Source organism: Homarus americanus, unplaced genomic scaffold (assembly GCF_018991925.1).
Source record: "Homarus americanus isolate GMGI-L3 unplaced genomic scaffold, GMGI_Hamer_2.0 scaffold36188, whole genome shotgun sequence".
Lineage (NCBI taxonomy): Eukaryota > Metazoa > Arthropoda > Malacostraca > Decapoda > Nephropidae > Homarus > Homarus americanus.
The window spans coordinates 5,121,294-5,148,889 of NW_024718183.1; the positions used below are offsets into that span (position 1 = coordinate 5,121,294).

The 27,596-nt window shown below is 42.7% G+C and overlaps 2 protein-coding genes across 5 annotated transcripts; both read left to right on the forward strand.

Annotated features, from left to right (window-relative positions):
* Positions 1-2,443: 2,443 nt before the first annotated feature.
* Positions 2,444-12,531, forward strand: LOC121859283 (SET domain-containing protein SmydA-8-like). 4 transcript variants are annotated; one of them, XM_042356059.1, is made up of 8 exons: positions 2,444-2,498; positions 5,817-7,091; positions 8,139-8,313; positions 9,329-9,424; positions 9,886-9,977; positions 11,431-11,879; positions 11,918-11,973; positions 12,129-12,531. In XM_042356059.1, exons 2-6 carry the CDS (start codon positions 5,826-5,828, stop codon positions 11,539-11,541), a joined length of 1,740 nt encoding a protein of 579 aa, XP_042211993.1. In that variant the 5' UTR covers positions 2,444-2,498; positions 5,817-5,825; the 3' UTR covers positions 11,542-11,879; positions 11,918-11,973; positions 12,129-12,531. The 4 variants fall into 4 exon arrangements, with proteins under 4 accessions (XP_042211993.1, XP_042211992.1, XP_042211994.1 ...); XM_042356058.1 differs by having other exon boundaries at positions 2,478-2,654; XM_042356060.1 differs by lacking the exon at positions 11,918-11,973 and adding an exon at positions 12,034-12,061 and having other exon boundaries at positions 2,478-2,654.
* A 3,022-nt stretch (positions 12,532-15,553) lies between these two features.
* LOC121859284 (type-2 ice-structuring protein-like) lies at positions 15,554-22,798 on the forward strand. The gene is made up of 3 exons (XM_042356062.1): positions 15,554-15,859; positions 18,319-18,480; positions 22,439-22,798. Exons 1-3 carry the CDS (start codon positions 15,673-15,675, stop codon positions 22,657-22,659), a joined length of 570 nt encoding a protein of 189 aa, XP_042211996.1. The 5' UTR covers positions 15,554-15,672; the 3' UTR covers positions 22,660-22,798.
* Positions 22,799-27,596: the final 4,798 nt, after the last annotated feature.

The following is a 27,596-nucleotide window of genomic DNA, read 5'->3' on the forward strand; positions in this document are numbered from 1 at the left end:
AATCAACATCTTTGTTTGCCATTGTCTGTCTACCTGCACTATCTATCTATCTAGTTGTGTCAGGTTAGCAGGGTTGAGAAGCGGTCAGGAGCCACAGGTGACTCAGACACCTCAAGGGGGGTTAAACACAACGCCGTGTTTACATTATGCTTACAAATCATCCGGGACCTGCCTGTACCACTCACCCGACCCTCACTCACCTTACCGTATCACCACGAGGTCAGCAGTTATCACTACGAGGCCATTGATATCACCACGAGGCCATTAACATCACCACGAGGTCAGCAGCTATCACTACGAGGCCATGAACATCACCACGAGGCCATTAACATCACCAAGAGGTCGGCAGTTATCACTACGAGGCCATTAATAGCATTCCGAGGCGAGCAGTTATTACTACGAGACCACGAGGCCAGTAGTTGTCCCCACGAGGCCATTAATATCACCAAGAGGCCATAATTATCACCACGAGGCCATGATTATCACCACGAGACCATTAATATCACCCCGAGGCCTCTTGTATCACCACGAGATCTCCTATATCATCAAAATGTCTCCTACAGTATATTACCAGGAGGCCAACCACCAGGAGGAAGTGCTCTCACCTCTCCGTTGTTGTTGTGGACGAGGGCGGACATTAGCACGGGAGTAAAGACGAGGAAATGGAGGAGACCTGCGGCGGCGTAAGAACACAGCAGTACCCTAGCACCTGTGGTCTTGTGGGCGGCGCCCTTGGGTACGTCTCCGAGGTAGATCCCCGCAGTGGCCACGACCCCACACACCAAGGTAGTGACTCCAGACACCAAACACACCAGCAGTACGCCCTCGTCAACGTAAAACTCGGGGGTCGGGTCAGGTGATGTTGGTTCCGAGGTGGACGAGGCCATGATTTAAGTGTTAGTTCTCCTGTGGTGTGTGTGAGAGAGAGAGAGAGAGGGGAGGGAGCACTCAGCCTGTCTCTGCTGTGGTGAATGTGGTAGTGACAGTTCCTCGTCGCCGTACTTCGACCTCCACTACCACGCATGTGCCCATCCATCCCCTATCACCACCACCACCACCACCATCATCGAGTAAAAACAAAGATAATGTCCATACCATGTCAGTGTGCGACTTCAACCAATCCTTTAAACCATCAACACTTTACCGTACTGTTTCACCCAACACTTATTCTATTAAGAGTTGCAACTTTTCAATAAGTCATCCTAACACTTTAGACAAACTTATAATAAATACAAGAAGCAGAAACACGTTCACTTACTGCACAGGTCAACACTTACTTTCGTATTTATAATAACGAGGCATCATTTGTGTTTAGTAATATGTGAAGTACGATGGCTTAACCCCCTGAGTACGATGTTTTAACCCCTAGAGTACGATGGCTTAACCCCTTGAGTACGATGCCTTAACCCCTTGAACACGACACCTTAACCCCTAGAGACGATGGCTTAACCCCCTGAGTACGATGTTTTAACCCCTCGAGTACGATGCCTTAATCCTTTGAATAAGGTGAACTATTCTCCCGTTTGGCTGACGTCACACAAAGGGTCAACAACTGACGCTCGTCAAGTTATATTAAAAGATTCAGTCAAGATTTACACTTGATAAACGTGATATGAAATCCTCAATCAGAGAGATCGAACTCTCTTTAATTTTTGATTGGGGAGGATGAGAATGGGCGCTTAAAACAAATGTAGAAGTGCAGCTATACACTATATTTTTACTTACTTGTATCATCTTCGCCACTGATCGGCTCGTTAGCCGCTTAGGCGGTTGGCCACGTGTCTTTTACACACTGTTGGCAAGTACTGGGCACGTACTGATTCCAAAATGTACTGTATCTGAACCTGCGTCAGTGTTGGTCAATCCTGATCTTGAAATAGCTCATACTCGGTGCCGTCACAACACTCTCTGACAGATTTTTACAAGAATTTACAACTCTCAATCCGAAAAAAAATTGCCCGCACAGTGTTCTGGACTTGTGGCTTCTTTAATCTTAAGCTGTGACCCCTTGTGGGGCGGCATCCACCAGTTCCAGGTATGAACGCTCGACTGAGATGTTTATATGCCTCAATAAGGTCACCCCTGACCCGCCAATAGTATAACCTAGGCAGTTGCAAGTGTTCTAATCTCTCTGGGTGACTGAGGTGCCGTAGTGCAGGCACCAGTCTAGTGGCCCTCCATTTGACATTTTCAATCAATTGACAATTTCTCGCATATCTCGGGGACCATACGAGGTGACAGTAGTCCAGTACTACTAGCTTAGTTCCTTGATTCACCTTCTTCTCACATCAACAGTTGTTGAAGCGTAGCAATACATCATTGCATCAACATCACCGTCCACACCCAGACAGTGAATATAGAGAACAGAAGTATTTACGGTCGGAAGTTAAAAGGGGCGGGGTGACTAAAATAGCCTAGAGCCGCCGGGAGATGCTCGGGCGAGGCTCACGCCCCTATAGCGTGCAGTGTGGCTCTGTCGTACCCCGGGGCTGCCCAAGGTATAGTGACGGTGATTGTGTCCCCCGGGGCTGCCCAAGGTATAGTGACGGTGATTGTGTCCCCCGGGGCTGCCCAAGGTATAGTGACGGTGATTGTGTCCCCCGGGGCTGCCCAAGGTATAGTGACGGTGATTGTGTCCCCCGGGGCTGCCCAAGGTATAGTGACGGTGATTGCTGCCCAGGGCTGCCAAGGTATAGTGACTGATGATTGTGTCCCAGGCTACCCAAAAGGTATAGTGACAGTGATTGTATGCCCAGGGCTGCTTAGGTGGAGTGACAGTGATTGTGTGCCCAGGCTGCCCAAGGTATAGTGACAGTGTGTACCCCAGGGCTGCCAAGGTAGAGTGACGGTGATTGTGTACCCCAGGGGCTGCCCAAGGTATAGTGACAGTGATTGTGTGTCCCCAGGGCTGCCAAGGTAGAGTGACAGTGATTATGTCCCCCAGGGCTGCTCTAGGTATAGTGACAGTGATTGTGTACCCCAGGGCTGCTCTGGAGTATAGTGACGGTGATTGTGTACCCAGGGCTGCCCAGGTATAGTGACGGTGATTGTGTCCCCAGGGCTGCCAAGGTAGAGTGACGGTGATTGTGTGTCCCCCCAGGACTGCTCTGGAGTATAGTGACGGTGATTGTGTACCCCAGGGCTGCTCTAGGTATAGTGACAGTTATGTGCCCCAGGGGCTGCCCAAGGTATTATAGTGACCAGTGATTGTGTGTCCCCCAGAGGCTGCTCTGGGTATAGTGACGGTGATTGTGTGAGGCCGCAAGGTATAGTGACGGTGATTGTGTCCCAGGGCTGCTCTAGGTATAGTGACAGTGATTGTGTGCAGGGCTGCCAAGGTGGAAATGAGCAGTGATTATGTCCCCAGGGCTGCTCTATGGTGGTGACAGTGATTGTGTGTGCCCAGGGCTGCCCAAGGTAGAGTGACAGTGATTGTGTCCCAGGGCTGCCCAGGTATAGTGACGGTGATTGTGTACCCCAGGGCTGCCCAAGGTAGAGTGACGGTGATTGTGTGTCCCCCAGGGACTCTCTAGAGTATAGTGACGGTGATTGTGTACCCCAGGGCTGCTCTAGGTATAGTGACGGTGATTGTGTACCCCAGGGCTGCTCTAGGTATAGTGACGGTGATTGTGTACCCCAGGGCTGCCAAGGTAGAGTGACAGTGATTGTGTCCCCCAGGGCTGCTCTAGGTATAGTGACGGTGTGTGTACCCCAGGGCTGCCCAAAATATAGTGATGATGATTGTGTCCCCAGGGCTGCTCTGGGTATAGTGACAGTGATTGTGTACCCAGGGCTGCCCAAGGTATAATGATGACGGTGATTGTGTCCCCCAGGGCTGCTCTAGAGTATAGTGACGGTGATTATTGTACCCAGGGCTGCTCTAGGTATAGTGACGGTGATTGTGTACCCCAGGGCTGCCCAAGGTAGAGTGACAGTGATTGTGTCCCCAGGGCTGCTCTAGAGTATAGTGACAGTGATTGTGTACCCAGGGCTGCCCAAGGTAGCAGTGACGGTAGTTATTGTCCCCAGGGGCTGCTCTGGGTATAGTGACGGTGATTATGTGTGGGGCTGCCCAAGGTAGGTGACAGTGATTGTGTCCCCAGGGCTACTCTAGAGTATAGTGACGGTGATTGTGTACCCAGGGCTGCCAAGGTATAATGACAGTGATTGTGTCCCCAAGACTGCCCAAGGTATAGTGACGGTGATTGTGTCCCCAGGGCTGCCCAAGGTATAGTGACGGTGATTGTGTACCCAGGGCTGCCCAAGGTATAGTGACGGTGATTGTGTACCCTGGGGCTGCCCAGGTGCAAGTGACGGTGATTGTGTGCAGGGCTGCCCAAGGTATAGTGACAGTGATTGTGTCCCAGGGTACCCAAGGTATAGTGACAGTGATTGTAGCACCCTGGGGAGCTGCCCAAGGTATAGTGACAGTGATTGTGTCCCAGGGCTGTAAGATATAGTGACAGTGATTGTGTGCCCCAGGGCTGCCCAAGGTATAGTGACGGTGATTGTGTCCCCAGGACTACCCAAGGTATAGTGACGGTGATTGTGTACCCTGGGGCTGCCCAAGGTATAGTGACAGTGATTGTGTCCCCAGGGCTGCCCAAGGTATAGTGACAGTGATTGTGTACCCCAGGGCTGCCCAAGGTATAGTGACGGTGATTGTGTACCCAGGGCTGCCCAAGGTATAGTGACGGTGATTGTGTACCCAGGGCTACTTAAGGTATAGTGACGGTGATTGTGTCCCCAGGGGCTACTCTAGGTATAGTAACGGTGATTGTGTACCCAGGGCTGCTCTGGGTATAGTGAGCGGTGATTGTGTTCCCAGGACTGCTCTGGGTATAGTGTTGATTGTACCCAGGGCTTATCTGGGTATAGTGACGGTGATTGTGTACCCTGGGGCTGCTCTAAGAATATAGTGACGGTGATAGAATACAGTAATAGTGTACCCCAGTATTGATACAGTAATATAGTATACCCCGGTATTGGTACAGTAATATAGTGTACCCCCATTATTGGTACAGTAATATAGTGTACCCAGTATTGGTACTGATAATATAGTATACTTGGTATTAGTTACCCAGTAATATAGTGTACCCCGGTATTGTGTACCCCGGTATTGGTACAGCAATATAGTGTACCCCGGTATTGGTACAGCAATATAGTGTACCTCGGGAAGATACTATCATTAATTTTAATCAATCCCTGAGTGTACTTCACCACTCACACACACACACACACAACACGCGACCGCATGCACAGCCAAACTCTGTACTGTAATCGTGTATATATATATATATATATATATATATATATATATATATATATATATATATATATATATATATATATATATATATATATATATATATATATATATATATATATATATATATATATATATTAACCCCAAGTTTCAGCTCTCTTAAATGTTATGGTTACACACAGGGAGCCTACTTTTAGGTGAGGTAAGACAATCCCCCTAGTTAAGACGTGTTCTAATGAGAGGTACTCCTTCAGGGGTGGGGGGAGGGGGCCCAACCCACGGCCATCACACTTCGAGGGTGTATGTACAAATCTTTGACAATTTTTAGTTTTGTTTTTTCAAAATTGTGGCCATGGTCATCGAACAGACAAACAAACATACAGACACTGTGGTTCACGTAATATATATCGACATAGTAATGTGTATAAGATTTTGGAAAGGGACAATATTTGACGTCCATCTCCTTCTCTGTATTTTTTGTAAGCAAAGGGGCGGGGCATGATCGAATGTCCCGCCCCACTGAATATAACCTTATGATGTTATCTTGCAGGAGAGGAAGATGGCTGACCTGAGCATATCCACGACGACAGGCTCACAAAACTGTGTGGAGGGTGTGAGAGTGTTTGAGGAGTACAGCCTACACCTCCTCCCTCACAACCCCGCCTGGCTCACCACTGCCCCGGCCTGGGTCACTAGTCTTTCCCTCCCTCACCACACACTGCTGGCTAACATTCAGAAGTGGTCACAAGAATTATCATGGAAAACACATTTATCGGAGGAAGATAGGAGGGGCGTGGCTCCCCCCCTGAGGGTTGGGGTGAACCAAATGTACGGGCGTCACCTGGTGGCAGCACGGGACATGAGGGCAGGAGAGGTAGTCTTGGTGGAGCCCCCGTTGTTATTAGCACTGAGGGCTAAGTCACCGCCCTACTGCTCCAGGTGTTACAGACGAGCTGAACACTTTACCTGTCCCGGGTGCGGCTTCTTTTTGTGTGGTGTAGAGTGTATGACGGAGAGTCACCAGGAGGAGTGCGCCGTCTTCCGACGATTGGGTCTGGCTGATCCGCCTCAAGATGAAAGACAGAAAGAGGAAGAACTTATGTGTGAGCGAGTAGCTGCCATGCCTTCTGAGCAGCGGGCCCAGGCACAGGCGCTCCTGCAGCAGGCACGCAAGACTGCCTTACAGCAAAGACGTTTAGATGTTCTGCGTCAGTACATGGTGCAGCCCGCCGTGCGGACACTCCTCACCATGAATCAGAGTGACTTAAAGAGAAAACTTATTCTGTCACTGCAAGGAAACTCAGATACGGGATCACAGCGTTACAGAATTAACCAGAAGCGTATTGTAGATGTAGTAATAAACCAGCTGCAAGCTGCCACAGACCCGACACTTGTGCATCAAGTGTGTTCCGTGTGGGACACTAACGGCTTTGAGGTACCACTGGGTTGGGGCACTCGCGTACACGGCCTCTACCCCCTTGCCTCTCTGCTGACCCACGACTGTCGCGCCAACACGCAGCAGTGGTTTACCGCCGACGGTCACCTGGTGCTGAGGGCCGTCGATCACATTCCCGAGGGCTCCGTCCTCACCACCTGCTACACCGACCCTCAGTGGGCCACCCTTCTCCGCCAGGACCATCTGCGGGTTTCCAAGCAGTTCACCTGTACCTGCACACGTTGCCTAGACCCCACCGAGATGGGCACCTTCATGGGGTCTCCACTGTGCCAGGGCTGTGGTGGACCTCTCGTCTCCTCCGCTCCTCTGGACCCAAAATCTGACTGGATATGTCACTCCAGGTGCCCACACACCGCCACGGCCAAGGAGGTACACCTTACTGCCCTGGGTCACCATACTTAAGAGTCGTGCATTAATTTTCTTCCCTGACAGAGATCAAAGAGAGCTCATCTAGTACTGGTAAAGACTCGGAGTAATTTCAGAGCCATTTTGTTCACCACGTTTGTTTTTAAGTGATACATGTGCTCTTGGGTCTCCAGTAAGTGGAATTAATAATGCACATAGTCTGAGAAATGGAACCAATTTTGCATATAGTTTTCCATGTTTTGATTTGCCTTGTAGTGAGAGGTGTTGAGCTGCGTCACCAGCCAGCACCGGTGCTACTTCACCACCTCCTCCATGTATACGAGTTTGTCTTTCTAAACCTGTCATGTTGTACAGCAGCTTTATCCCTCATATTCCAACCTGCCTCCTGCCTCCCCTAAACCTGCCCCACCTTCACATTTCTTCTCTACACCTTCATCCCCTACGCCTGCCTCCCCTACACCTGGCCCACCTGCCTTCCCTACACCTGTACCGCCTTATCAGTCTCACACACCTGTTTAAGTAACTCTCAATATTACTCAGTTTTATTATATTAGATTAAGTTTCAGGTAACTCAGTTGTGTCTATATAAATGATTCCAACTTACAGTATGTAAGCATTTCCACCGTACTGAAAAGTGCCTCCCCCCACACACACACGTCACTGATAAACGGATATAAGTATCTCTGGCAGTATATCCCTCAAGCAGATGTGAACATGACTAAATGCAAAGTGTGCGGCCAGACATACTGCCTCACACTCCTGTACTTACGCAGTTGCGAATAAGTTACCCATTGTGTACAAAACTAAACAAAAGAATTTATGTGAAATATTCTGTAACATTCAGTGCCGTAATATCCTGACCACGGGGGGTTAGTTATATTGACCCTTTGTGAACTCTACTCTGTAATCCTTTTGCGCTACCGCTCACAGGATGAGTATGGGGATGCACAATAAACTAGCCGCTGTACGTGGCAAAATTAAAAAAAATAATTAAAAACTATATACGATTTATTAGTTACTTAATAAGTATTGTTATGACCGTGGATGCAGGCGGCGGGGGTCGGGGCGCAGGTGGGTGGGAGTCTCCGCGGCTTGAGTCCCACAGACGCCGCAGCACTCAACGCCATGGCTAGTCATCTGAAGTCCACACTCTACCCGACACATCACGTCCTCCTCCAACTCCACGTCTCCACCCTCGGGACCATCGTCAACAAAGACCTCTCTGGTGAGCATCATCTATTTTCAGCTCTGTATATTACCTTGTTCCCCGTGACCGTGTTGTTTATGCCATTAAGTCACATAATGTACTCGCTGGATTTCATCTTACTGTTATGTATGATACATTTATATTCAATTTATCATAAAATAATAAAAATAAGCAGTACAGTATGGCACAGATTTCATCGTGCACGCGTTCCATTCACTCCCTCAGCAGTGTACATTATATCCACCTCAGAGCAAAAATAAGGAATGGCCTTAACAGGTGTGTTTATGTCCTTATTTGGATTTTCGTGGGGGGGAGGGGGGTCTCGCTCTCCACAGATACTTCAAATTGTCGTAAATGGTAACTACGTCAATAAAAATGTAAAATTCCACTAAAAGTGACTGAATTAAGGTAGTACAGTAATAATGTCGGGGAGTGTACGATAATTTGATGAAGAAACGATAATTTTGAGGCTCCAGTACGATAATTCACATTTGAAAATTTGTCAACACTGACTGCGAAAGTTGCTTATACAGACTCTTTTGAATAATTAAAGTTATTAAAGTAACGAATGAAAAACTAGTTTCTCAATTTTCCTATTTAATTCAAGAGGAAATTGTTTTATATTTTTTAGATTTAGAATTTATATGAAGGAAGGAGGGGGGGGCGTGGAGATGAGGACCAACTGCTATGGGGAGCGCGACCCTAAAAAGGTTAAGAACCACTGGTCTAGACGTCTCATCACCCCCTTCCCCTTAAGTCGTCCTGTTGCCCCTTTCCTCCCAGCATCAGATTACTCAAAGCGTCTCTATAAATACACTAGTTAATCATTCACCTCTCTAATCTATAACCTTTAAAAAATGAACGTCTAAAACAAGGGTTACGTTCTCCTTGAGTGCCATATATTTTCAGCCCAGGGTGAGACACGGCGCCAGTACTACCAGACGCGGGTTACTTCTCCTCCCTTCCTCACACAATAAAAACCTGTACTAGTAATAAGTTGGTGGTGATTCATATTGTGCTTCCCACTCTACAGAGATGCCTGTTGAGGAGATAAGGACTTTAGCAGCCATCTCCAGCTTGGTGACGGGCGTGATAAAGCAGGTGGAGGCCCCACTTACTAGGCTCACAGGTCAGTCACCATTCACACAGGTCAGTCACCCTTCACACAGGTCAGTCACCATTCACACAGGTCAGTCACCATTCACACAGGTCAGTCACCATTCACACAGGTCAGTCACCATTCACACAGGTCAGTCACCATTCACACAGGTCAGTCACCATTCACACAGGTCAGTCACCATTCACACAGGTCAGTCACCATTCACACAGGTCAGTCACCCTTCACACAGGTCAGTCACCATTCACACAGGTCAGTCACCATTCACACAGGTCAGTCACCATTCACACAGGTCAGTCACCCTTCATACCTCGAATCATCTCTAGAAATCCTTATTTTTTCTTCAAGGTAGATGTAAAGCTGTGCTGGTATTAACGTAAATGCAGAAAACTTTGTGTTAATATATGCTGGAATGTTGTAATGAATGAACGAACCTGTATAGCTGTAACTAGTGTGTATGTGTTGTGTTGCAGTGAGGATGGCCAGGGAGGAGGTGAGACTACAGCTACAGTTGGCACGACGTGGCCATGGAGATGAACGCCTCGCCTCCAAGAACAAACTCAAGGTAAAGTGAATTCCTCCGGGATTATCAGTCTAGTTCACTTGTGTTGCGTGCGTCTTCTAGTGAGTCTCTCTGCCACGAAGAGTATAATTAGTTCATTATGTTTTCATGTTTCACAATGTCAGTGAGACTAGTGTGTAGGTCATGGGTGTTCTATAGTTAATATTTAATCATAGTTAATAAATAAACACCAGCATTTAGTGATAAGATCATATATAACGATCTGTAGAGACCTACCACTGATGAGACATAATGGTAATGTATAAAGCTTAGACTAAAGGAATGAACGACAGAATGCGTGTGAAATTTGGTCGTCTCAGAAGCTCCAGCTTGGTGTGTAGAGGCACTTTTATAACAGTTCCAAAAGCTTGCATGCTTTAAGCTTATTCGTTAAATTTTTGTCCTTCAGGATGTCAGAATTGATAATTAAGAGGACATGGTTATAGTTATAGTTCAGTCATAGTACAACTAGAAGACTTGCCGCAAGGAGTAAGGCGGTCACCCCCTGCCTCCTACAGCTGGTCATATAACCTACATAATGTGAGAAGTAGTTATATGCTATCCTTCCCTATATAACTACAACAGGCTTAATATGTACAATGATCAATATCCTTCCCTATGTAATCGTGATAGCATATATGTATACTGTACTGTACCCAGAAATTTGCCGCCAAGGATGGTGGTGGGGGGGGGGGGCGAACTTTGAACTAAATGTATCGAGGTATTTTTGAAATACGAGATAATTAATATTTTTCTATACGTTCATGATGAGCTTACCATTCAATTAGTGAACAGTAACATCCGGTCCACTAGTAAATAATTTTACCTCTCCATTATTATCGATAATATGGTTAATAAACAACTTTGGAGCATAAATAAACAACAAGGAAAAAAGTGCTAGCAAAGTGCAGAGCTTGTTTACAAAATTAACGAAGTAACGTGTAGTTACTATTAATAATTTCTTATTTCAGTACAAGTAAAAGTAGTCGTCTGGAAAAGTGATTAGTTACAAGTAGATTACTGGAAAAACTACTTAGTTACTGTAATCGATTACAAATACTTCGTTACTTGCCCATCACTGCTGTGGACCGAACTTTACAGACGGAGCAGTGGAACCCACCTTACTCTTTGTCCTAACATACACTTTTATTGGTGTTTCAAAGTCGTGTCAAGGTTATAAGGTTAGGTTAGGTAAGGTCAGGTAAGGTTTGGTTAAGGTTAGGTTAGGTTAGGTAAGGTTTGGTTAAGGTTAGGTTAGGTTAGGTAAGGTTTGGTTAAGGTTACATTAAGGAAAAATTTAGATGAAGGTTAGTTTAGATTAAATATAGATTAGGTTACGTTACGTTACTAGGTTAAGGTACAACCTCTATTATACAGTTGAAAGGAGGAAATTCGTGCACTTCCATCACCTCTCCTCCCAATATTTATAAACAAACATTTTACCTCGGGTCTACAGGGGTTGTCGAGGCAGGTGGCGGACTGTGAACTGGTGTTGGGATGGGATGACCGGATGCCGCCATTTTCAGCCGTCCTGCGTGACTACCAGGCGCTCATGGAGGAACAGTGAAGGTGAAACGATAGTAATGGAACAGTGAAGGTGAAACGATAGTAATGGAACAGTGAAGGTGAAACGATAGTAATGGAACAGTGAAGGTGAAACGATAGTAATGGAACAGTGAAGGTGAAACGATAGTCATGGAACAGTGAAGGTGAAACGATAGTCATGGAACAGTGAAGGTGAAACGATAGTAATGGAACAGTGAAGGTGAAACGATAGTAATGGAACAGTGAAGGTGAAACGATAGTAATGGAACAGTGAAGGTGAAACGATAGTAATGGAACAGTGAAGGTGAAACGATAGTAATGGAACAGTGAAGGTGAAACGATAGTAATGGAACAGTGAAGGTGAAACGAACAGTGAAGGTGAATAGGGAACAGTGAAGGTGAAACGATAGTAATGGAACAGTGAAGGTGAAACGATAGTAATGGAACAGTGAAGGTGAAACAGTGATAGTAAATGGAACAGTGAAGGTGAAACGATAGTAATGGAACAGTGAAGGTGACGAGATAGTAATGGAACAGTGAAGGTGAAACGATAGTAATGGAACAGTGATGGTGAAACGATTGTGAAACGATAGTAATGGAACAGTGAAGGTGAAACGATAGTAATGGAACAGTGAAGGTGAAACGATAGTAATGGAACAGTGAAGGTGAAACGATAGTAATGGAACAGTGAAGGTGAAACGATAGTAATGGAACAGTGAAGGTGACGAGATAGTAATGGAACAGTGAAGGTGAAACGATAGTAATGGAACAGTGATGGTGAAACGATAGTAATGGAACAGTGAAGGTGAAACGATAGTAATGGAACAGTGAAGGTGAAACGATAGTAATGGAACAGTAATGAAGGAACAGTGATGAAGGAACAGTGATGGAGAAACATGCAAGGTTAAAAGAACATTTTCTGACACGGATAGCAAGGTTTTTTTTTTATGTATATATTTGGTTCCAATATCGTGTAACTCTTGTAAGTTTAAATAAAGTTATTTTGATTCTATTTTGAAAATGTTATATACCGAAGATATAATAGACTGTTGTTATTTTCTTTACCTTGATAACATTTTCACGGTTATTATTATCATTCGTTAGCATCATCTTTAGTTCTTTCCCTCACACACACACACACACATTATAATGACATATAAATGGATAGTTTTGGACTATTCTACCTGGAACGTGATATCTCTGCTGCCTTATAATAAACCTAATATCCAAACACTTGCTTGAAACCACGATGGTACGGGAAAGGTTCTGCATCAGAGCGAGGGAGGGTTATATTAAGTCACCTTCACACCTCATCACTAACTCATCTCTTGTACAGGTAATCCTTTGATGATTTCCACATTTCTTATTTCCTCACCCACGTGATATATCTTCCTCCCTTACTGAATTTTAAAACTTGTCCAAGAACAACAACAGATTGGTGGGTTTTCCTGATTGATCGTCCTCGTCAAACCAAAGTCCAGCCGCTCGTCTTCTGTTTTGTGCGTCACCGAGAGCCAGTAATTCCTGTCTGAGCAAAACAGAACCCAAGACCAAATAAACACTTAGAATATAAGGATTTTTTTTTTATCATGGAGGTGGGGACGATGTAAATATTTGCAATTAAGATAAAATGGTTACCATTTTGGGATTAAGTAACGATGGTGTGTTATCCAGGTTTGTTGTAAGGTGCATGGACCGGACAGAATACCCCCTCATGTTCTGCGAGACTGTGCTGAAGTTCTGGCCCCTGTGCTTCCTCGCCTCTTTCGCCTTTGCCTCAAAACCCAAACTTTTCCTTCTTCTTGAAAGCATGCCTCGGTTCAGCCCATCCCGAAGAAGGGTGACCATTCTAATCCCTCTAACTATCGCCCCAGTGCCCTAACTTCATTCCTCTATAAGATTTTCAAAACTATCTTAAACTCTAATTTTTCTGTCACCTTGAACGCCTTTCTCTTTTGTCGGATCACCAGTATGGCTTTCGCCAGTCGAGATCTACTGGTGATCTGCTTTCGTACTGCACCCATCTCTGGGCATTATCTCTTAGGGATTATGGGGAAACTTTTGTCGTGTCCATCGGCATCTCCAAAACATTTGTCAGGGTATGGCACAAGTCTTTGTTTTCTAAAATTCCCTTTTATGGTTTCTCTCCTTCACTTTGTTCTCGAATCTCTAGCTTCCTTGAGAACCGATCCATGGCAGTTGTTGTCGAGGGATCGATCTCTCGCTCTTTCTCTACCAATATTGGTGTCCCACAGGGTTCTGTTCTTTCACCTACTCTCTTCCTTCTTTTTATCAATGATTTGCATCACACTACGACTAATTATATCCATTCTTACGCTGATGATTCTACTCTTCACATTTTTCCCTCCCCCCTAATTCTCACACTAGATCTGTTTCTAGAGCTGATATCATTTCATTTATCAACGCGGATCTGTGCAGCATCTCCGAATGGGGAAGGTAAAAACTTGTTTAAATTCAATTGTAATAAAATACAATATTTACCAATTACACTTTCCAAATTAGATTATCTCCCACCAATCACATTTCAGGACGCAATCATTATATCAAATTCTAAAATAGATATGCTAGGCCTCACCATTTCCTCCAATATGTCATGCAAACCACACATCCACAAAATTACTAAAGCTGCCTCCCGAAAGTTGGGAATGCTCTACAGATGCCGTAGCTACTTCACTCCTGAGCAGTTGCTTCAAGTATATACGGGATTCATTCGTCCTAACTTGGAGTACTGCTCTCATATCTGGATGGTGGTTCTTCTTTCCAACTGTTAGATAGGGTGGGATCAAAGGCCTTTCGTCTTATTAACTCTCCTCCTTTAGTTGATAATCTTTCTTCCCTTTCTCTTCGCCGCAATGTTGCTTCACTCTCTCTCTTTTACAGGTACTTTAACGGGCAATGTTCGGTGGATTTGGCATCCTGTGTACCGCCGGCAAAGCCGTGGGCTGGTAACACACGTCTTGCCCGCGGTGCCCACCGTTTCTCTGTGGATGTCGGTCACACGAGACTAACCCGTTATAGTACCTCCTTCTTTCCTCACACAGCCAAACTGTGAAATGCTCTGCCTTCTTCTCTGTTCCCATACTCATACAATCTGTCTCACTTTAAAAAGCTGGTAGTAGTAGGCAGTTACCAAACAGGGAGGTTCTACCGCCTGGGAAAATATTAGAAGCATAATGTGTTGTCTAAAGGTAGACCCTGCTGCCACATGGCATCACGAAAATTGTGACCAAGTCCCAGGTTGCTGATCTGACTTTCTGCCTCATTTACACAAAATTGCAGGGTCTCCATTGTTTCTCTTAACATTGACAACACAACACATATATATTGTTTCTGACTCTTGATCTTTTTTATTTTACTTCTTTATGGTTCTTTATTATTATTATTATTGCAGTGTTATTATTATTATTATTATTATTTTTATCATTATTATTTTGATTTTGATTTTTGTATTTTTTTTCAATTTTACTTATCTGAATTATTATTATTATTACATTTTCGCCCCCCAGGCCCTGATGTGGGTCAGTGACCTGTGCCCGGGTGAGCTAATCCCCGTAAAAAATAAATAAATAAATAAATAAAAAATTTTTACAGTAGTCCTGGCGAAGGGGAAGCTTGTCACCTCACCCCGCCTGCATTTCACCGAGTGATTAGGGGAAATAGTCTACTAAATAAAAATGAAATTTAGCAAAAAAAAGGGGTTCTGAAATTTATCTAACACGTTACCTTTTGTTACATTAACGTTTAGTGTCACTTATCCACTGTCTCCCTACACCCATTACGTAACTCCGGGAATTTCCCCACCAAGTAAAGCTTGAAATAATTTTCCTACTTTGGTTTTAATATTTTTATCGTTTTTAATAGCGGGAATAAAACAAATCGTTTAAACTTTCAGAAATTAAAACAAAAAATCGCGATGTATGAATAATGTTGTTAGCGCTCATTGATGAAGATTAATGTAGAATATTAAAAAGTCGTAAAGAAGAGAGAAGTATGGCAGTCTCGGTCTCAGCTGAGGAATGTTGGTGGTCGAGAGGGAGGCAGTGGGATTCCCACCCAGAAACCGGTCGTCCTATTGTCGTCGCACACTCCTTGTCCTCAGTCAGACGAAGCCAGCCAGTAAACACACGCGAGGATGTTGGTGGCCCTGTTGTTTGTGGTGGTGGTGGTGGTGGGCGGCCAGCTTGGGGTGACGGCTCTTAGCAGGGCAGAAAGTGACCGGGGCGTGCAGGAAGGGGTGGAGGAGGTGAAGCAAACACTGGCGCAACACTCTCAGGCTCTACAACTGCTACTCAACGTTACCACTCGCTTACTCACTCAAGGTAAAGTCACTCATAAAACTATCTTTACTGGAGGGGGGACATGAATTTCACAATGAACACTGCGACTCCTGTTATCTCGGTAGGGTTGTCAAAATCCTTCGTCTCATCGCGTCATATTTTCTCAACACAGTTTTGTAAAGATAATTTTTTACAGTCATCTACCAAAGTACGTTTGCACCCCCTGAACCACGGACCCCTCCCGAGATTCAGACTCATGAATCCGAAGCATTTATGGACAGAATAATCATTAATGTATCAGTCTACTGCTTCGGGTTCACGAGTCTGAATCTATGGGTTTGTGGTTCAGGGGGCGAGACGAACGTACTTTGGTAGTTGACTGTACAGTAGCTATGTAAGAACCGCACGCAGCCTGTCCAGTTGGTAAGCGGGGCGGAGACCAACCAATCGTAAAGCGTTCTGTCTTAAGGCTGAAAAAAAACACAAACAGGCTCCATGGCGACCTACGATTCAAATCCTTTGTCTATTTCACGCAAGAAAAAAAAAGCTTCGTAAAATAGCCAAGCGACTTGATCCTGAGCGTGAAACTCAATATATTTTGGAGATAGACTGGTCAAAGCCTGCCCACGCTCAGGGACAGACAAAGGGTTCAACACCTTCAGTCTCTCATGCCGAGTCGTGTGAATAATTGAAACATGTGTGATATGTTACTATATTAATCATCATACTACGACACTCAACTACTGTGTATGCAACTTCATAGACAGGTGTGATAAGTATATCAATCGTCATACTACAACCGTTGGGCGACACAAAGTCAAATGTACAGTCAACCAAAGATGCATCGACTCCACCCTGACTCTCGTAACCACAATTATATCTGGCAATACTTGGGGAAGTAAAGCTGTACTGTATGTAATAGGGGAATGTGATCGGCTATATCAGTGTCATTATTAATATTAAACAATCCAAAGGTATAATTTTTATAATAATAAACTATTCGGCATTATTTAAAATCAAGAGAAGTTTCTAAATGTTCACATATTTGCTTAAATAATGAAGAAATTTAATGTGTAGTTGAGTTGACAATTCATTAACATATATATATATATATATATATATATATATATATATATATATATATATATATATATATATATATATATATATATATATATATGCTGATAACCACAAGGAAAGAAGAAAACACGAAGTTCCCAAGCGCTTTCGTGTAATTCACATCTTCAGGGGTGAGTACAGACTAAGGAGAAGTACAAAACAAGGTGTATATATACAGAGGAGGGTGAGATCAGGTCCACAATGGTCAGGTATTAGGTAATGACCTTACTGAGCTTTAAAGAGCACCGCAACGGTTGGTAGTCAGGATTTTACGTGCTTTGAGAATTTGCAGCCCGGAATTCATTGATGAGGAATATAAATATATCTATAATATTGGCTCAAACCTTAAATACCCTAGATCTTTCATAGACAAATGCCTGAACATTACTAAGAAATCTTTTTATAGAACTGATCCCAAGCCCACCCATGACCATAAGAATCTCTTAGTATTACCATTTCACAAAAATTTATCTCAAATTCCTTTACAACTAAAAACCTGGAACGTCAATGTGGCATTTAAAAACTCATGCACTGTTAAACAAATGTTAATCAAGAACTCCCCCAACAACACAATTGGTTGCATTTATAAAGTTCCTTGCAAGGAATGTAATATGTTTTACTTAGGCCAGACAGGTAAAGATCTTGTAACTAGACTTAAACAACATAAATATAGTGTTAGGACAGGCCAGGAATCCAATGCTCTGTTTGTTCATTTGAGGGATAATAAGCATTGCATTGACTGGGATAATGCCTCCTCAATATTACCTTGTAATTCAATTGACAGTAGGAACATTATAGAATCTAGTCTCATTAAACATACCGAAGCAGTCAACATGAATTTGAGTAATGGCATGTACAAACTGGACAATTTTGTAATTAAGAAGATTTGTAACCAGGTGAGAAGGTTGGGTCACCTTACCCTCTGACCTTAGTTGCATGCCATTACCTGACCTGACCATACCTGATATATATATAGTCTGTACTCACTGACTGAATATTATTATATATATATATATATATATATATATATATATATATATATATATATATATATATATATATATATATATATATATATATATATATATATATTAATAATAGGCAGTGTGTCTGATGATCTGCGTAATGCCGCCAGACTGATGCATAGGCCTACATTTTATAATTATCATGTACGCAAAATTAGGTATTATTTTAATGACAAGTACTGAAGTCATTATTTAGCACTTAACGACCTAATAATAATAATATTTATAATAATAATAATAATAACATTTATAATAATATTAATATTTATAATGATAATAATAATAATTATAATAATAATAATAATATTTATAATAATAATTATAATAATGTTAATATTTATAATAATAATAAAAAAGATCGTGAGTGTCCTCCGCCATTCCGACGTGTGATGAACGAGTGCTTCTTCCCCGGTAAAAACCCGCTGACCTGGGATGAAGCGCGCCAACACTGCCGTGGTATGGGCGGGGACCTGGCCGCTCCTGAGCACCTCTACGCCCTCAAGAGCTTCTTCGCCACAGGTCAGTAGGATTTCTCTCACCTCTACCCAGAAGTGATTAAGGGAACATTCGTACACAACTCTCTCTCTCTCTCTCTCTCTCTCTCTCTCTCTCTCTCTTAGCTTTTGTCTTTATTCAAGACATCTGCAGAGGCAACTGAATTACATGGACGGAGAGAGGCTTAAGTACACAGGGTGACCTTACTAAAAAAAAAATACCATACAGAAAAATTAGGTCAAATAAGAATGAGCAAAGGTGGATGACCAGAAAACTTAAACATGACATAGGAATAAAGAAAGGAATTTATAAGAAATTAAAGGGAGGGGAGGAGCAGCTCAGAAATAGGTATAATGAACTATCTAGGAATGTTAAGAAAAATGTAAGGAAAGCAAATAGAGACTATGAAATCAGGATAGCAAGAGAATCCAAGGCGAATCCGAAGGGATTTTTCAAGGTATATAGGACAAAGGTCAAGGACAAAGTTGGGCATTTAATGTCAGGGAGGGGGGAAGTGATCGATGACAGTGAGGAAATAAGCAAAGCATTAAACAGCTACTTTTTATCAGTTTTCACAGAAGAAATACACGAGGAAATTCCAGAGGTGGAACTGATATTTGGGGGAAATGAAGAAGACAAATTAAAGAATATCACTATCAGAAAAGAGGATGTTCTTAAGAAGAAAATAAATTAAAGAAGACAAAATCCTCAGGGCCGGATGAAATTTTCCCTCGAGTTTCGAAAGAGTGTAAGGAACAGATTAACGGACCCCTAGTAAATTTATTTACAGAATCATAAGACACGGGAGTTGTGCCAGACTTGTGGAAACAGGCAAATGTAGTACCCATATTCAAAAAGGGAGACAGAGCATCAGCGTCAAATTACTGGCCGATTAGTTTGACGTCAGTAGTGGAAAAATTTCTTGAATCAATTATAGCAGATAGCATCCGATCGCATTTAGAGAAAAGCAAATTAATCTACGACTCTCAACATGGGTTTACAAAGGGAAAATCTTGTCTAACAAATCTGTTGACGTTTTGTAGGAAAGTCTTCGAGGTAGTAGATAATGACGAAAATTACGATGTCATTTGCTTAGACTTTAGCAAAGCGTTTGACAGAGTACCGCATCAGAAACTTCCGAGAAAAGTTAAGGCTCATGGTATTGAAGGGAAAGTTTTAAATTGGATAAAATCATGGCTCACCGATAGAACACAGAGGGTAAGCGTAGATGGTGTTAAATCTGAGTGGGGTTGTGTAACCAGTGGGGTTCCCTAGGGGTCAGTACTGGGCCCACTCTTGTTCATAATCTACATAAACGATCAAGATACTGGGATCAGCAGTGACATAAGCAAATTTGCAGATGACACCAAAATAGGGCGGCAGATTAATTCAGGGCAGGATGCAAATGCACTACAGGAGGATTTAAATAAACTGCAGGATTGGTCAGAAAAATGGCAAATGAAATTCAACACCAGCAAGTGCAGCGTACTTAATATTGGAAGAACAAATACTGTCAATGTATACAGCCTTAACAACATCAACCTAGAGAAATCGACTTGTGAAAGAGACTTAGGGGTACTTGTAAGCCCGGATCTATGGCCTAGAAAACAGTGTGTTAATGTTCGAAATAAGGCAAACAGAGTATTGGGTTTTATATCTAGAATTGTAAGAAATAAGAGTGCAGAGGTCTTATTGCAACTATAGCTTGCGCTAGTCAGGCCGCACCTCGATTATGCTGTTCAGTTCTGGTGCCCTTATTATAGAATGGATATCAATTCACTGGAGTCGGTGCAGTGAAGAATGACGAAAATGATTCCGGGACTTAGAAACCTTCCATATCAAGATAGGTTAAAGAAACTAACCTTGCATTCCCTAGAAAGACTAAGAACATAAGAACATAAGAATGGAGGAAACTGCAGCGGGCCTATTGGCCCATACTGGGCAGTCCCGTTTACACCCAACCCCTATTGCTCATATGAGCATCCAACCTATGTTTGAAGCAACTCAGCGTATTCGAGTTAATGATGATATTTGGTAACTTGTTCCATTCATCCACTACTCTGTTTCCAAACCAGTGTTTACCTATTTCACGCCTAAATCTAAATTTGTCTAATTTAAAACCATTGTTACGAGTTCGCTCCTGGTTGGATAGTTTGAGTACCTTTGTAATGTCCCCTTTGTTTAGCCCTGCCTTCCACTTATACACCTCTATCAGGTCGCCCCTCGCTCTACGTCTCTCAAGGGAGTGCAAATTAAGATGCTTTAACCTGTCTCTATACTCAAGGTTCCTAATGCCCGGGATTAGTTTTGTCATTCTCCTCTGAATTCTTTCCAAGAGTGCGGGGAGATATGATAGAAGTATTTAAGTGGGTGAAAGGAATCATTAAAGGCGATATAGATAAAGTTCTTATAATATCCGAGCAGGATAGGACTCGTGGCAACGGATTTAAGTTGGATAAGTTTAGGTTTAGGATCGAGATAGGAAGGAACTGTTTCACAAATAGGGTGGTGGACGAGAGGAACAAGCTTAGCAACTTTGTAGTAAGTACTGGAACGCTGGAAAGTTTTCAAAGGAGGCTAGATAGATTCATGGATGATAGAGAGTGGTAGTAACTCTCGACAGGAGCTGCCATGCACAGGCCAACCGGCCTATTGCAGACTCCTTATGTTCTTATGTTCTAAACATGAGGTCAGGTCATAATCATGACATCCATTAATCTGCACACCAACACACACGCAGAGGAGCTTAAGAGAAAGGGCGACGTGACTTGTCAAGTTAAGTCAGGTAAAAAATATGGGACCCAGTAATTATCTATCCTACATCTAACTCCAAGGCTTTCAAAGCATTTTTAACCTTGGGCCACTGACAAATAAATTTGTGTAACATATTATCAGTTTTGTACTGACCATCACTAAGATTTATAGAATTTAATTCCCTGATCAAACTAGCTTCAACCAGAAGTCTTTCTGTGACACATGATGATTTGTACACCTCTAAGCTGTTTTCCCAATCAATGGGATGATTATTATTCCTAACATGAAAGAACAGTGCACTGCTTTCAGATGCTGTTCTGATATTGTACTTGTGCTGTTTGATCCCGAGTTGCAATGCTTTCCCAGTCTGTCCTAAATAATTCCCACTACAGTTGCTACATGGAATACATTAAACACTTCCATTTACTGTACATTTAAAGTTGGGCTATTCTTGATTAATATATTGGTAATAGTAGAGTCATACTTAAAACCAACATTAATATTTAATAATTTAAGGGACTGAACTAACGGGACAAATTCATTGCGATAAGGCAGAGTCAAAATATTCTTAAGTGTAGGAATTTGCCTGGTTTGAGTAGGATGTGTTTCAGTTCTTCATCAATAAATTCAGCGTCACAAATACGCAAACATCTGAAAAACATAGCAGAAAAAACTGACATTTTGGTAAATTCCAGGTGACTCGATAAAAAATGTATGAAACTGTCTACCTGTGTAGGCTTTCTGTACACCTTAAATTTATAGTTATGACCATTTCTAATGATAAGCACTGCACAAAAACTTGGGTACCCTTCATTGTTTGTTGATCATTGTTTTAAAAGGTACTGTGAGAGAATGAAGTATCTTCCTAGCTTTGACCGAAGTATAATGAAACCTGACTACCCAACACGTAAATGGTGTTACTAGCACCACTTTCCTAGGCTCCACAGGCAACTGTTTGTCTCGACGCATGCATGTGTCGAATGGTTCAGCCGTTCTGTGATTTGTTTGTTAAAACCCCGGGGAGATACTTCAGTCTCCCACTCGTTGATTACAGTCAGCCCAGTGATCACACTAAATTAACCAAGTGAATATATATCTTGAGAACGATGACTTAACCCTTTGAGTAGGATGTCTTAAGTGAGTGCCATGTGTGACACTATTGACAACTTATAAGCACATATACTTATTACGAGTATATATGGCACTTTATAGCACGGTTGATCCTCAGAAATGAGTTACCTCTGGATTGGTGGCACCAAGGACATAGTGGAGGACCAGTGGCGCTGGGTGACGGGTGAGGCACTCAGGCCAGGTGATTGGTGCCGGGGGTCGCCTGAGATCACGGTGGGAGCCCGGGACTGTATCTACATGGAATTAGACTGTCATCCGCCCCTTCGCTCAGGGTCTTGCCTAGGCAGCAGGAAGTACATCTGCCAGTACCGTCCCTGAAGTGTTAGGGACCATCCCTGGAGTCACTACAGCACGACACTCCTGGGCCGCTAGTGTGTGACTGTTTAATTCAAAGTGAATGTTTGTAAAAAAATTATTATGTGCGATGATTATTTACCAATAAAATTATTATTATAAATAATTGTTTCTGCCTTTTACCTTGTGTTTTTTATAAGAGTGACTGTTTTATAACCTTTTACAATTATTACCTTATGTACACGGGTGATATACAGTAAAAGTATATAGTATTCTATTCTTTGCGGGTTATATCCCAATTCAGTAATTGACCCTCAGACTTCACGTTTACTTATGATTTGGATAATAATGACGATAACTTTTACCAGCAAAATCGTGGTCATGATACTAAAGGTTACTATATTATGACACGGCCAGTAACACTGACTTTACTTGGTCCATTAAGCTTTAAGACTTAACCTGTAAAAGTAGAGGCCGCTAAATACCAGTGATAGACGCTCTCGTGTTTCTCTTCCGCCCCAATGTCTCTGAACATGAAGGAGACTTTGAGAATGTTACAAATAATTAACTCTCACGATGGTTGAGAGATCATTCACAACTCAAAATTTTTCCCAAATGTATAAACTGTACACCTGGGGGGTTACAATTCTAAATGTTCTGAAATCTGACGAGGCTTTAGGGGATCAGCACCACGACTTTCCTGATGGCAGTTCTAATGTTGATCTGTTATATCTCCGCCAATCCAGCCACCAACAGACTGCACCGACAAAGCCGTTGCAGAAGCTCTCAACATTCCCAAAACATTAACAGATTCTGAAACGGATTCTTCCTTGAAAAATTGTCACCTTATAGCCTCCCGCCCCCTCAGTCTCTTTTAATTTCTTCTGTTACGTCCCAAATCCAGAGTGTAGTCCTGCCTGCTATTTTCTGTTACTATAAATCCCAGGATTCCTATAGGGTTCCATGTTAGCTCCTATTCTTTTTTTACTATACACTAATAATCTTCACTCAGCGATGCAGTCCTCCATTGATCTTTGTTCCAGCCAACCTAAATAAAATATCAATGACTGAGTTCTTCTTCTCCACAATAAGATCTTGTAAATGTACTACAACTGAATGGGAAGAATCCAACGGGGTTTCCTTAAACGTCACTAAAACTAAATACTGTACATTGCCACTTCCTTGTCATGGGGGACTTTAACTATGACGACATCGACTGGAGAAAGGAGTCCACGCTAAATTACTTAAATAACCCCGCTACTCTTTTTGTGAAAACTCTGAGAGATAATATTCTGTTCCAATATGATAAGGACCCGACGCATTGCGGAGGGGAACAAACAAACACCCAAGCCACTGGACCTCATCTTAACAAACGATGAGGGTATGGTGGCCAAGCTGGAAATTGAGTTTTCAAAAATACAATCGCGTCTAGCATTAAAAATCCTACATCGATTTACACTTTCACATCATTAAGACGATCTTGATGTTCTTATGTAAGTTTTACCCATAAATATTTCTGCTGTTATCTCTTAATCCCTTAACATCAAAACTGAAACTTAGTATGATTATTTTTTTTATATATGTATTTAATTTTGTCCCTCGTCGATTTATTTTTTCTCGCCCCCTTTTTTTTATATATTGAGCAGAAAATATCCGTTTCGGTTACAAAGTTGAAGGTGTAATCTTGGAGGTCGGTCCCGCTGAAATTTGTTATATTTAATAATTTCAAACTGTGTATTTTTTATCATATGATATTCAGTGTTAATCGATTTGCGGATCATGTTCCGGGGTAATGGTTAGCCAGTGCAGTTGGCGAGTTGTCCGGTCTGCTCGGACTATTCCTTGACACTGGGTCAAGCAGCTTGTTAACTCAGGGTGTGGTTGTTGTGTTGGTTGTCACTATCTTCGCCATCCTGGGCAATGCTCTCCTAGTGGTCACCCTCCTGCGGCGCTCCCTCCTCCACCACCCCTCCAACAGTGGGGGGTGTTGGGGTTCAGTGGACGGGAGGCAGAACACTGTCATAGATGCTGGTGGCTGTGAGGTTAATAGTGTTGTGGAACTCGCCGATCATCCGGAAGACTCGTAGCACCACTAGTTCATCGGGGAAGAATGAGCGGATAGCTTCCTTGTAGTGGTGAACAACGAGCCATGAGTCCTCGATAACAACACTGGAGACGATGTCAAGGAAGGCAAGGGCGTGGTAGGCACAGGTGTGGAAGACAGGGCCCTGCACAATGGCATCAACTATAGTCACTTGCTCCTGTGGGATGTTGTGGATCTGCATAAACCGTCGTACAAGATGATGCATTGGTCGAGGTGTGGAGTCGTGGTACAGGTAGCGGCCGTCGAGGCAGCGGTACAGTGATACACAGTGGACACCGTCTTCGGGGAGGTCGTAACCGAGGAGCACACCCTCGCCCTCGGCCAGAGGTCCATCCTGGAGGATCTGGTAATGGTTAGCAAACCTTATGTGTGTGCCCAGGCGTCGTGGGGTCCCAGACAGAATCTCCTGGACATCAGTGTCCCGCAGGATTCGTACCAATCGGAAGTCCATGTTTTATCAACGCAAAATCAGCAGTTTGATTAGGAGGTAGATTATAAAATTGGCCTCTTGGTACTAAAAAGGTGTGAAATATGTAAAGTAATGAGGTTGGAACTTTTTTATAGTAAAGACGTGGTCATTTTGATAGTGAAGATGCAGTCGTTTTGAGCAGCTTTTTGGTTACTTTATAGTTGAAGGGATTCATTTAAGGTGTTATAAGACGGTCTAGTGTGTGTGTGTGTGTGGTGTAGTGGTTCTGGTAGTGTTGATGTATTGACTGTGGTGGGGGTAGCGATTATAGTGGTAGTGATGATTGTGGTCATAGTGATGATAGTGGTAATGGTGGTAGTAGTGGTAGTTGTGTTGTGATAGTAGTGGTAGTGATGATGGTAGTAGTAGTAATGATAGTGGTAATGGTTATAGTAGTGATGATAGTGGTAGTGATAGTAGTGATGATAGTGGTCATAGTGATGATAGTGGTAATGGAGGTAGTAGTGGTACTATGTTGTGTGATGGTGGTAGTGATGATGGTGGTCGTTAGTAATGATAGTGGTAATGCTGATAGTAGTGATGATAGTGGTAGTTGTGTTGTGTGATGGTAGTCATAGTAATGATAGTGGTAATGGTGATAGTAGTGATGATAGTGGTAGTGATAGTAGTGATGACAGTAGTCATAGTGATGATAGTGGTAATGGAGGTAGTAGTGGTACTTATGTTGTGTGATGGTGGTAGTGATGATGGTGGTCGTTAGTAATGATAGTAGTAATGGTGGTAGTAGTGATGATAGTGGTAGTGGTAGTAGTGATGATAGTGGTAGTGGTAGTAGTGATGATAGTGGTAATGGTTATAGTAGTGATGATAATGGTAGTGATAGTAGTGATGATAGTGGTCATAGTGATGATAGTGGTAATGGAGGTAGTAGTGGTACTTATGTTGTGTGATGGTGGTAGTGATGATGGTGGTCGTTAGTAATGATAGTAGTAATGGTGGTAGTAGTGATGATAGTGGTAGTGGTAGTAGTGATGATAGTGGTAGTGGTAGTAGTGATGATAGTGGTAATGGTGATAGTAGTGATGATAGTGGTCATAGTGATGATAGTGGTCATAGTGATGATAGTGGTAATGGTTATAGTAGTGATGATAGTGGTAGTGATAGTAGTGATGATAGTGGTCATAGTGATAGTAGATGGATAGTGGTCATAGTGATGATAGTGGTAATGGTTATAGTAGTGATGAGTAGTGTAGTGATAGTAGTGATGATAGTGGTAATGGTTATAGTAGTGTAGTGGTAGTGATAGTAGCGATGATAGTGGTCATAGTGATGATAGTGTAATGGTGATAGTAGTGATGTATAGTGGTCATATGATAGTAGTGATGATATGGTCATAGTGATGATAGTGGTAATGGTTATAGTAGTGATGATAGTGGTAGTGATAGTAGTGATGATATGGTAATGGTTATAGTAGTGATGATTGTGGTAGTGATAGTAGTGATGATTGTAGTCGTAGTAATGATAGTGGTAATGGTGATAGTAGTGATGATAGTGGTAATGGTGATAGTAGTGATGATAGTGGTAGTGATAGTAGTGATGATAGTGGTCATATTGATGATAGTGGTAATGGTTATAGTAGTGATGATAGTGGTAGTGATAGTAGTGATGATAGTGGTCATAGTGATGATAGTGGTAATGGTGATAGTAGTAGTGATGTTAGTAGTAGTGATGTTAGTGGTAATTGTGGTAGTGAAGATGGTGGCTGTAGTAGTGGTGGTCAACCTTTTGCAAGTATGCATTGGTGGAAATACGACCTGTGATTGGCTGATTTACAAACCAATTAGAACATTATAAACAAAACTATGGTGCGTCTTAACTAATTAATTATTTGTCGCCTATACGCCATCTTTGTTTTAACCACATAAATAATCCCCCACACCACACAGGTAAGTTAGGTAATTATTCTCCAATTAGTACACGTATTACCTGGGATAACATGGGACTAGCATAGCGGTGTTTTGGGCCTCACTAAATATCCTAAATTAATCAGGTAGTGTAAGAAGTTAGTTAATTGAGTCATGTCAACAAAAACAAGAATATATAATACAAAATGGCTGCGATATTGTCCTGAGACTGTAGTTTAGGTTTAGGAGGGAGATAGGAAGGAACTGGTTCACAAATAGGGTGGTGGACGAGTGGAACAAGCTTAGCAACTTTGTAGTAAGTGCGGGAACTCTGGAAAGTTTTAAAAGGAGGCTAGATAGATTCATGCACAGACCAACCGGCCTATTGCAGACTCCTTATTTTCTTATGTTCTTATGTACACCTTAAACAAATTCAGCCCTAGGTGGCCATCCTCCTTACACGAGGGGCAACCATTATTATTTCTCTTATCTTCTCCCTTTCAGTTTCTTCCCATTTTCTTTG